At 43.3% G+C, this 12,298-nt stretch overlaps 1 protein-coding gene across 1 annotated transcript in view; it reads left to right on the top strand.

Moving 5' to 3' along the window:
• Positions 1-4,493: 4,493 nt before the first annotated feature.
• Positions 4,494-12,298, top strand: part of KCNK5 (potassium two pore domain channel subfamily K member 5) — a 32,243-nt gene continuing 24,438 nt past the window's right edge. Inside the window, exon 1 of the mRNA XM_074925841.1 lies at positions 4,494-4,771. Within this exon, the coding sequence (XP_074781942.1) occupies positions 4,586-4,771 (186 nt within the window). The 5' untranslated portion in view covers positions 4,494-4,585. The remainder of the gene's footprint in view (positions 4,772-12,298) is intronic.

The following is a 12,298-nucleotide window of genomic DNA, read 5'->3' as shown; positions in this document are numbered from 1 at the left end:
ATCATACTATACACAAATAGAATTTAACTCCTTCTTAATGACACAAAACCAAGACTCATCAGTGGTGTTTTACATAACAAAATAACAGATTGTTGCATTATTCACTGACTCTGTTACCATGGTGCTCAGCTAGCTTTGAGCATACTATCTAGAATAGTAATGTGCTCCAGGTATCATGATGGTAAAACCCAGTCTGGGACTGGCATCGTCCAAGTCGGGATTTTTTGTACAACTGTCCACTGAACTGTCTAGATCGCTGACATGAATATTTGGTACTACCAGTGTTGTGTGCAAGACTGATGCCATGGTGAAGCAGTAAGAGTAAAATATTTCCAAGGAAACTGGGTTTCATCATCCAGTTCTGAATATACAATGACTGCTGTGGATGGCTGAAGAACAAGGCAGTCAAGGAAATACACACAGAAAAAATGTTGAAATACCTGGACTTCCTGATGAAGACGTTTCTCTCGAACACTACAAGTATCTCAGTGAAAAACAGATGATCCAAATGCGTATTTTTCCTTGAACACATTACAGCCATTCCACACAGGTATTCTACTCATCACCAGTTATTCATTAAGCAGCATGACTAACATCTGTCATGTGGTGTTTGTTCACTCATTATCTGTCCATGGGTGAAGAAGTCTGTTGCAGTGGTATGCAGGTTGTTTTGGTAAAGGCTTTTATTCTTTTTTTTTTTATTATTAGTTAATATGTGTTACTGTACATTCAGGGCACAAAACATGCTATGAGTAAATACTTAGGCCAAGAGGTGTGAACAATCCCATGGAGAATTTCTGAATTTTCTACAAACATCTCATCTAACATTCTGCATCATCTGCAGACCAGCCTTACCCTTTCTGTACACACTGGACTGGACCAAAGAAGCTAAACTGCTTGACATGATAGTACACCCCTCACCTTACTTAAAACCATACATGGCTCGGTGTATAACACTTGAAAGCAGTGCTGAAAGTCTCCAAATTTCAATGGCTAAAGAAAAGTGAAAGATGCAGAGTTGACTGGCAATATCGAGAACAAAGCCATCAACCAGCCAAAAAATAGACTTCCAAGTGAAAAATGACAGAGGCTTGAAGAGAGGCTCATAGTTCAAACTCAGTACAACACGCAATCTTTGCCACTACATGACAGGTTTCCTTTGCCCAAATAATGTCTTTTATTTGCCTCATCTAAAACATTTTCTGACATTTACTCATTCATTTCAGGCTGTTCTAGGAAACATCTGTACAGCAAATGTGTCTTAGACATAGAGCTTGGATGAAAGAGATTTCCTTTTGGACTGGACAGCCTGAAATAATGACCTATGCAAATAATAGAAATGATTGATACTTGCAGTATTGCTCACCACAGTGCTATCTGCTGTTTCTCCCCTGATTTTTTAATGAGATTTAAAAGCCTTTGAGTGAATAACTCCAGCCTTTTCATTAACTTAACTATCCTGAAAAGCTGTGGGGCCTATGTGGCAGGTGCTGTGGGTTAACAATAGGGGTACTGTTTAATCCAAGGGAAACAGAGAGTAGAAAAGGGCCATGAAAAAAAGGATATGGGATCTTTTATGAGGTCAGGAGAGGCATTTTAGATCAGGAGCTACAGAAAACATTCCTTCTTGCCACACTCACTTGGACAGCAGCATGACATTACGCCTTGTTCTGCAAAAGACAAAGGAATCAAAGTGAAATATTCAAATGCCTGAAGTTTGTTGATGCTCGGAGGATCGTCCCTACTTGTAGGAGCAGTTGGCTATGGTTCCTCGGGGATTAACCTATTCTTCTGGATGGTGTTCCTTATCAGGCTCGCCTCTGGCACTCAGAGAAACACAAGGAGACAGTCTAACAAGTGTGATAGCATTTCAACACAGGGGAAAATGGTATGTGATTTACAGGTTGGTTTGTTTTTAAACACTGACTGACTGACTCAGTTACTGAGAGCACTAATTAGGCAAACAGTGATTGGGAGTTTAGAGTGGAAAGTAGAAATGTTGAATCAAAATTGCAAACAAACTTTCTATAAAACACCTGAAAGTTTTTGCTCTCATCTGTGCTTTGTAACTGCAGTAGGTTCAGGGTCATTTGTGTCATTCCTTGTGCCTTTAAGATAGTGTTTCAATGGTATAAATGGGCCTTTTAGAGACAGATGGAGAAGAGTACAGTTTCAAAATTTAATCAAATACCTTCCAGTTACAAAGCACAGATGTTCGGGGTCAGGAACACACAAGTGTAATATTGCTATAACGTGTCAGGCTACTGATGCTGCTGTTGAAATAACCTAACCATTTGCAGGTGACTCAGAAAAAGGTGCAAGAGCACCAAAAGGAAAATTATATTACGGTTTGCCTATGGGAAGAGTTCTTCCTCAGTGCTTTGTCATTTGCCGTAAGTATTTACATACCTTAAAGTTTTTAGCTTTCATTTTAAATCAGTGAGGCAAAGATGGATGCTCACGTTATTCATTTATATGGCCAATAGCTTTTCAAGTTTTGCAAAGGTCTTGGGCCAAGTGATAACACCTGGGAATAATTTTCATGTGGTAATTATGCATCATGGAATTTGTCTTTTCCTTTTAATTAAAAGTTCTGCTTTGCAACTTCATGAAACATCCCCCATTTTTGCCTTAAAAAAAATTACTGCAGTTGTCTGACATTTTAAAAGTGTTTATTATGATGCCGTTTGATCTCTCCTCTAGCACATATAAATGCTTTTTTCTTTCTTTTTTTTACTACTACAGTTTGGCAATCCTTTTCTCAATGTTTCCTTTACATAACTGGGGAATCCCATGCAAAGACAGTGATGCTGATCATGTAACATGCTTGCGGATTTTGTGGTTTCTCCAGTCCTGCTTTTAGGCTGCCAGGAACCTCCTGCAGATGTATTTTCACTGAGCACTATACACGTTAGCAGGAAGGACTGCTTAAGGGCCATGTAACTTTCCGTGGGCAATCTCACAAAAGCAGCCATTGGGCATGATTCAAAGTTCTACAGATAGGTGTCTCTGGATACCCTCCATCCAAGTCACATTCCTTTGCCTTCCACATGCTCTCCTTTTTGTTTTCTCATACTTTGTTGTGTATTTTCTACTTGTTTTCTTCCTCTCTCCCATTCTCCCTCTTCCTGTTTCAATTATGTCTGCATGAGAATCTTCAGCTGGTTTATCTCAGCCTTTTGGTGTGTGGACTCCAGCTGACATACCTATACATCCCCCAATCCTTAGTGTTGATGCAGCTGAGATGGACAACTGGGTATTTTGAGTGTTTTCTTCCTGTCGGGGTGGACGGGAGGCTGGAGAAGGCAGAAAATGTTACCCCCACAAAACCAATGTTTGTAAGATGAATCATGTCATTTGTAAGATGAACCGTGTCCGCACCAGAAGCGCTTTGCCAGGGTGCGTTACACATCGCTACAGCCTTCCTTCGCCCCGCTTTAACCTCATTTCCAGCCCCATTCATTCAAAACAGTGGGGTTGCCTGCCTTCTGCCTCGAAGCGTGAACGTGGAGGAGCGGGCACTTGCGTGTGGCTGTAGGCAGCTCCTGGGAAAGGCTTCACAAACTGGGCGAGCTTCGAGACAACTTCAAGCATCTCGTGGAAAATCACACCAGGGGCGTCTCTCCCTGAACCCCAAGCTCACAGACGCGCACACGGGTGCCCGCAGGATCACTTACTGGACGTACAAAACGCACGAAGGAGGGGAGATGCGGTTCCTGCTGTGAAGGCTCTGTAATGCACGCGTGTGGACATCTCGGGGAAGGGGTGAAACCTGCCGCCAGCCCCGCTCCTTTTCTCCTCAGAGCTCCTGCTCGTCCGCCCCCCCGCACTTGGCCGGGTGCCGGAAAGCCGCAGGTCTGGTCTCACAGAGTCGGAAGCCAGAAATTCCGCTAAACCTGGCAGAGCGAGGGAAAAAAAGTGAAATAAAACTGAGGGACGTCACCCCTTCTTCCCTTGACTCGAGGAAAAATACGGAGGGGAAAACCCGGCGCCGGTCGCAGGGACCACCCTGCTCAGTGGGGAAGGCGCCCGGGGCCGGGCTCACCTCGGCGGCCCCCACACCCGCTCCCAACGGCCGGGCGGGAGGAGGGGAGAGGTCGCGGCCCCGCTCCCCTCCCCGCAGGCGGCCCCTCACGGACGGGCGAGGGTGATGGCGGCGGCCAGACCCACCCGCCGCCCTCCCGCCCCTCGGCGGGGCCGGCCCAGCCCGCGGCGGGTCCGGCAGCACCGCGGGGCGCCCCGGCGGCCTCTCCCCCCGCGGCGGCCCCGCATGCGCGGGCGGGCGGGCGAGGGGGAGAAAGCGGGAGGGCACCGAATTCAAATCGCCGCTGAGGAGGGAGGGGAGAACACTGGGGGGAGTGGAGCGGAGCTGAGCTGAGCGGAGCGGAGCGGAGGAGGGAGGAAAGGAGGGAGGAGGCGAGAGTGGGAGGGGAGTGTGGAAGACTCTAAGGGAACGCGGCAGAGGCCGGGAGAGGAGGCACGGCGGACGGCGGGGCAAGGCAGAGGTATCAGGGGGAGGACAGGGCGGCTTCGGGCACCCACGGCCGCAGCGCGGGGCAGCCGCCCCGGCCCGCCCGCCGGCACCATGGTGGACAGGGGCCCCTTGCTGACCTCGGCCATCATCTTCTACCTGTCCATCGGGGCGGCGATCTTCGAGGTGCTGGAGGAGCCGCACTGGCGCTCGGCCACCGACGACTACAAGCGGCAGAAGACGGAGCTGCTCAAGCAGTTCCCGTGTCTGGGCCAAGAGGGGCTGGACAAGATCCTGCAGGTACAACGGGCGCCGCTGGGGCCGGACCGGGCCGGGGGGGGCCGGGCGGCGGCGGCAGCAGGTGCTGCCGGGCGCCCCGGCGCGGGAAATACCGCGCCTTTGGGCGGGAGGAGAGGAGTGCTGCCGGGCTGGAAAGTCGCTGGGCTCCCCGGGAAAACCGGACCGTAGCTCCGTCCTCACAAAGCCCGGTGCCTAAAATCTGTCCCTCGAGTGGGAGCGCAGGGACAGCTCTTAACCGTAACTACTTAATGATAGACGGATTAAATGGGTCCGCGTTTTTCTCTGCCCCACACCCCCCCGCCCCAGGTGGTAAAGGAGCTCGGGGTTGATTTCGGTTTTAGCTGGCGGGGGCTGGAGGAGTTCACGCACAGGGTGTGCTCCCGCAAGCCCGTCTGCAGCGGCCGTGAATGCAGCTCTTGTTTTAGCACCCGGGGTGGTTTCTCCTGCCTCAATGAATGTTGTGTGTTGAGGAAGGGAAGGTGAAGCCAAGCCGTCTTGCTCCTCTTCTGTTTGGTCTGATTTCCTTTCCCTCCTCTTCTTTCCCCCCCCCCCCCCCCCCGGACTGAATGCTCTCGTTGTGAGGAAAACGTGTCTGGGGGTCCGAGTGCGGGTCCGGGAGGTCGGTCGGGGTGATGGGGGGACAGCTGACTGCCTCGCACGGAGGGATGCTCGCAACTCTTGCGTTGTTTTTTGTACTTTAGGAGAATGACTTCTTTCCAAGCCATAAGGAATTGATAATCGTCCTATCTCGCTCATCTGGCAGAACGCCTTTTCCAAACTAATTATTAATCAATAGCATGTATTAAATCTTAGCGCAGTATAAACTTGGTTAGTGCCTTTTTATGGATGTGGTGCACATTAAAACGTGGTGGCAAGCAGTTGTGAACCATGAAAAATAGGCTGCCCAGATATGTGGGGCTCCAGTGGGGAGAATGAGTAATTTAGAAGTTTATTTCAGAAATGTTTATATTGACTAGATCTTCTGGTCATTGTGTTATGGATTTCTTTTTTTTTTAAAAAAAAAAAAATCGCTAAACGTCTACGAAAACACTAAAATATAGAAGACTGGGTAATGGCTCGTTAGTTCTATTGATGTAATTGATAACGTGCAGGCTTAGAAGAGGATATGGTTCCTGATCTAAAAGTTTGTGGTTTCGGTTCTGTTTCTTCAGTTGGTGGCTGCTTTCAGTCTACTTCAGATAGCAGAGCTTTCTGGTGGTAGTGTCCTTACTGTTACCGTCTTAGTACCATATTAAATATGGGGTTTGTGGTATACAGTGGAATGGGTGGATGGAGACTTGAAACTATAAAGGGATGTTGGAAAATAAAAGACATACTATGTTTTTTGAGTATGCTTTTGCTGTTCTGGAATCTTACAGAAATCTTACTCTAGGTTATATCTCAAACCTGTTTTAACATCCTCAAGGAAAAAAAAAACCCTTATTTGGATTGGGCTGTGCATTGAGTCTGGCATGCTTAACTTGCTGCAGACGTAACGCTGAATCTAGAGTGACTCAATTTAGGACAAAATTAAATTTGGTATGATGGAATCATTAGGGGTGGTTTTTTTTGTTGTTTTTTGTTTTTTTTTTTTTTTATGATCCTTATCACAGTCCTGAAGTGGCAGAAATTTTTTTTTTTTTTGGTCATAAATACAAAATGACAAAAAACCCCATTGGGCATTTCATTAGAAGGGACTGTGTAATAGACCACACTAGAATGGGGATGGGTGCAGAAGCAGTAAGGAGAAAAAAAAAAAAGTAGTATAAAGCAAACTATGGCCAGATTGTAATATTTGATTTGAGTATCTCTCCAGAGCACAATGTTGAGGGCCTTCCCTCTTCAGTGCCTGTTAGCTCCTGGTGATATTCTCATATTCATGTGATTTCAGTTTTGCCTCTGTACTACTTCCAATCATACTTTACTTTCCATGTCCAGTCTTGCTGGTTTGATGATCCCTCATAGATATTCTGTCGTTGTTTTAAGCTCAGGTTAGCTAAAATACAAGTCTTACCTTGCTTTTGTTTCACTCTTACTGGTGACTGGAACCTTCACCGCCTGCTTTCTTCCAGGCTTGTAGTTTTGTTCCTGTTCTTACTCAGCTTCTATATATAAAGTGATGGGGGAAGGAGGGGAGTGGCGATTCTTACAGAGGAGGATGGCAGGGTGAAATCTAGCCTAACTGAAGCTAGCTGGTATGGGGGAAATTGTGTAAGGACGTCATAATTTTATCCGAGTAAGCTGTAAAGTATATTAGAAATAGTCTTTGTAGTTGTCTGTCCTCAACCACTATCCAAGCTGCTTCTGTTGAGTTCTGCTCAATCTTTAAAACATTACTAACATCTGTTCTCTTTTGGCAAATCCTGATCATCCTGTTTTCATATTAAACCTCCAAATTCATTCTCTTAGAATACAACCAGAATGTTGTTGATTTGAAAACGTGCGTTTCCACATACCACACCACCCCCAACCCCTACCTCTGTTTTGTACCTCTGAGCCTCTTCCTATAGCCTATTCCATGGACTCCCTGAGCTTGTTCTTGGGATTTTGCATGATTTGACTCCTTTCTGTGCTCTTGCCTCTTTTTAAGTGGCCTTCAGTCTTGATCTTAGAGCCTTTTCTCTCACTCTGCTTGCCTTCCCCACTGACACTCATGTGACTCTACAGAGCCACATTGAGCTTTGTTATTACTTTACTGATATTCTTTTTAATATCTCCTTTTAAAAGACACTGAATAAAGTTCTTCAACAAATATCACCAACTATAGAATTTTAAATGATTGATAGTAAAATACAAGGATGCCAAGAAATGTTCAAGTTGAACTAACAATACCAATTTTGTTTCCAGAAGCAGCCTGAAAGGTGACAAGGACTGACTTATTCAGAGACCCATCTCTCTGCTGCCCTTGTTCCCCACCCAGGTTAGCTCGTGTGTACATCTGAGCCTCATATTAGCTGTAAGTGCAATGGAAACTCTTGTGTGGAATGGCTACAAAGTTAGATCTGTAGTGTGATCTTAAGTACTTAAAAAGACAAGTAGGTTATCAGCACGGTTTCTCAATTCACATCCGGACTAGTATCTCTGTACCAACAGTTTAAGTGATTGTTAAGTGGGCTGCATTAGATTAAATACTGTCAAAAGTTTATATTCTGTAATAAAAAATTCACAATGCATTACAGTGCAATAAATGTTTATTGAAATGTGTTTAACACACTTTCAGAAACTCACAAGCTGAGTATTGTAGGATAAGCTGAAAAGAAAGCCTTTTTTTCCCCAGTCCTGAGAATGCCTAAAAACGAACCTGTTTAAAAACAGCTTTTAGAAGTCTCATGTGAAGAATCCATTTGCTTTTCATTATTTTAAGTACCATATTACTTATCCTAACTGTAAGAGGTAAAGGAAGTACTTAAACTGTCCTTGGAGTAATGCTAACTAGACCCTGATTTTAAAGGTTGACTCACTCTGGACAGTGTATAGGCTGGTTGCTGCTTGCTTGGGCTCTTCTGGGTAAAGCTGATTGCCCAAATGAAAATGGGGCTGAGATGCTTCACATGACAATTTATGTAGGCCTTCAAAAACACTCAGCCACAACCATGTATTGACAGAAGGAACTGTGTAATTTCTTCTCACTATGTACAGTTATCTTGGAATAGAAATGTCTCATAACACTATGCAAAAACTAATATTAACTATGCAAAAATAAACATTTTTAATAGTGATGTAACTGTGCCATATTTATAGGCATTGTAGAATTTTAAAAGTAAGTGTAAAAGTTTGTTGATAAAAGTCTTATGGTTTGTCCTTGCCGCTTGCTGCTGTGGCCCAAAGTCCTGAGACCCTTTAGGAAGGGGGAGAAGGCAGAGATCCACAGTGGTGACACCTTTGCCTACCCTGCTGTAGGAATGAGTTTTGGAGACTGAAGCAAATGTAAGGCAATTCTGTCATTTCCCTCTTCTCCAGTTCCTTACTTTTACTCTTTATTGCTCCATCCTGATTGTGAAACATCAGCTTAATGATAAAGGAGCTATTCATGCAAGGAGGAGCCCTCTTGACCCTCATGTCAGTATTCACATGAGCAAAGGTTTGCCAACACTGGGCCACGTCTTATTTACTGGGAAATTTACTTTACTGGCCCACCAGTGTCATAAAAAAATTAAATGCTTCCCATTGATTAACAGCAAGGCTGGTGAAAAGAAAGGGAAGAAATTAAAGATGGGGTGGAAATCGTCACTTTCAAAACAGAGCAATAAAATGAAAAGAGAAACTGCTGGCTCCGCTTAGGAGAAGCAGGCAAACATACTATGTATGAGAACAAATAATTGAGGCCTTTATTTGAAAAGCATACAAGACACTAAACAGGCCTGAGAGATAACTTCAGAAACCTAAATGTTTAGACTTAAAGCCCAGTGCTGTGAACAAACATTTAGAAGACTTTTAAGGAGAGCTTCTGCTGGGATATACATGGCACACAGGAGGTTTATGCTAAAGGAAATAAGTCAAGTGACTCAATAGTAGTTTCTCCCCTCTATTTTTTAAAGTCAGGATGTCTTCTCCACTCACAAGTAAGGACAGGTGCGTTTAGGGAATTTTGGTTTGTGTTTGAGGATGCTGAAGTTTGCTTCTAGATTTGTTTATTCTTGGAGTTTGTCAGTCATTGTGAAACTTTAAAGATACTCTCCGATTCTGAGCACTGTTTCCCACAATGTTTTACTTCCAAGCTCCTACCTAAAGGTTTAAATCTATGTGAAATACTCTTGAGAGAGTCTGCAAACTATACTTTTCTTAAAAACTTGAGCTAGGTTTGAAATGCTTTTCATTAGTTCACAATGTAATGAAGAGATTATGGCTTTTGCTTACACTTTGTAGAGTGATTTGTTTTCCAGTGTAAAGTTAGCAGAGGCATATTTTTCATAGTCTTTCCCTTCCCCTGTGTTCTTCAGGAGGTGCATTCTAGACTACTAGCGTTTGTTTGTTAGGTCTTTAACTTCCTGATCCCTTCAATCTTAAGGTATTGAGGATGGGGGAAACAAACAGGAGACTGAAATGCCAGATGAGCTGTCCCTTTCAAGACTAAGACTTCTGTGTGGGTTGAACAAAGTAAAGCTTAGCAGCTATCAGACAAGGACAAGTAACTGCCAGTGGAAAATCTTTAGCTGTAAAGTTGTTAACAGCTACATCCAATACCTCTGGTGTAAAGACTTGACAGTGCAAATTAAGGTTTATGCCTAAAAAATAGGTAAATTTTTTCAAATGTCTATCTTTAATTACGCACCCTCTAAATTTAGCAGGGATGAACTGAGATAAGAATGTAGGACCACTGTCTACAGTTCTCTGGCATCTCAGACTGAGTTATGGATATAGCCGATGCAGCATTAGGAGAAGAAAATTGAGGACAGACAGTACTATGTTATTTCACAGCTTTTCTCTGTGTGTTTCTACATGCAAAATCAAATGTGAGCAGGCATGCTTTTCTGTTGTGTTTTCTTTCTTTTTCCCTGTTTAACCATTAAATTGTTTAAACTTTCTTGGAACATAGTTAAACAAAGCTGATAGTGCATACACTGCAACTCTGCTGATGAAGCAATAGCAATCGATCAGAAGTTATAATTTTTCTGCTATGGGCTTTTCCATTTTCCTGGTATGGACTAAATCCTTGAGTACTTGTAGCATGTTGCCTTTCTGTTACTTTAGGACAGAATGTTTGTATTACCTAACATGTTACCTTCTGCTGCTAGGTGTGTGTTCTGGCAAGCTCTGCTGTCAAGATTGTGGCATGCAAGAGGATTTTCAGGCTATCAACAGCTTGTTGTCCTAAAAGATTGGGGAACCCCTGCTTTGCTTTATACTGGATATATGGTTATTACAAGATAGCTTCTGTGAGGGTACAGTGTAATGATGACTTTGTATAGATTTATTTTTTTACAACAAATTATTGGTTTTGCTATTAATACTAATTAAACAAAAATAGTTGTTTTGTTTTTCTCTGGATGCTGTTGACCTTCAGAGCAATCACATTTAATGCTGGTACTTTAAGTAGATGTCAACAGCGTAACATAAAACCAGAAACAAGCTGGATTGCAATAGGCAGGCAATAGGCTGATTAGCAGAGGAGAAAGTGAGAACAGTTTTTCGATTTGGTGCTGTGGACCTGCTGATCACAGTGCCTGTATTTGCAGGGATTTTACTCTGTGCTGACTCTGTATGATCCTATGGATTGAATGCCTATGAGCAAGTAGCTAAATTTCTTCATGGAGTTATGCCTTTAGGTTTTATTTTAGTCCAAAATGAGTTCTGCTCATAAGCTCCAATTCTGCTCTGTAATATGAAACAAAAGATGGTAACGGGACAACTGGAAGAGTTGCACTCTTCATCTAAATTAAAATACCACTGTGGTCACACCTGAAGCTCTCTGTGGTGCTACAGACATCTTCAGGAGAACCACAATTAGAGGCGGATTAAAACCCTAAAATATGGCATGCAGTATGCACTCTGCGTTTTTTCAGCTCTGTTTTATTGAAGGGATGGCTTAGGCTTGAAGATGTAACTTTGTCTTCTTTTATTTCCTGTCTTTGTTCTGATTCAGGTTCCTCAGCAGCACTGCTCGTTCTAGTGTTACTAGATTTCTTCTCTAAAGCACCGGGTTCTTTAGCAAGGAACTTCAGACTGGCAGTTTGTTTTCTGTGTCCATCCATCTTATTTTATTACGTCTTTATATTAGATTTCTTGGATATTACTGTGTTAGTTATGTACTTAACATTTTAATTGTAGGCAGGAGAGTTCCCTTCTAGGCATGTCTTGCCCTAGCAGCTCTATTTACAGTCAAATCAGTAAGGAAGTTATAATTTCTTTTTTTTGGCATTGTGTTGTGTGAACTCTAGTGGATCAAAGGCACTGTTAAGTGCAAAGTAGCTTCTGAAATGTTTTAAACTCAAACACTTTTCTTAAGAGAAAAAAATATGAACGATGAAAAAGGAGTATGAAACTAGTAATAGGTTGTATATCATAACCTCTGCTGAATCTGAAATCAAGTTCCTTTTCTAACAATATGAGTATCTGTAGTGTTTCTTGTGATGGACCTGGTTCTAACCCCTGTTGTGGGATCAATTGTTACAGATCCCCCCCATCTGTAGGACTGTATCTCTACCTTAATGAAAAGGTAGACACGGATTGTGATTGAGCAAACTGACAAATACTAAATTGACTTTGTTCTGTGCTCACATCTTACAAATATTGTGTAAGTATGTTCCAACTGCTGAGAAATAAAATCCAGACCCATGTATCTCTGAGGTTGCAACAGGTGCAAAAAAGTCCCAGTTGGACCTATCACAAGTCTCTGAACTCTGATCCCTCTTAACAACAAAGAAGTCGGTTATTTAACATTGATTTGGACTCCAAAGTAAGTCATGAGATTGTCAGATAATGGCAGCTAATGAGTGGTAGCTAATGGAGCTGGAAAATAATTCTGCAAAGGTTGGAAGGTCCTGAGGTGGAAAGCATAGTCAGATATGATACAGTATTTTTGGTGCC

This window comes from Athene noctua, chromosome 1, assembly GCF_965140245.1.
Source record: "Athene noctua chromosome 1, bAthNoc1.hap1.1, whole genome shotgun sequence".
Taxonomy (NCBI): Eukaryota; Metazoa; Chordata; class Aves; order Strigiformes; family Strigidae; genus Athene; species Athene noctua.
This window is presented reverse-complemented; position numbering and strand designations above follow the sequence as displayed.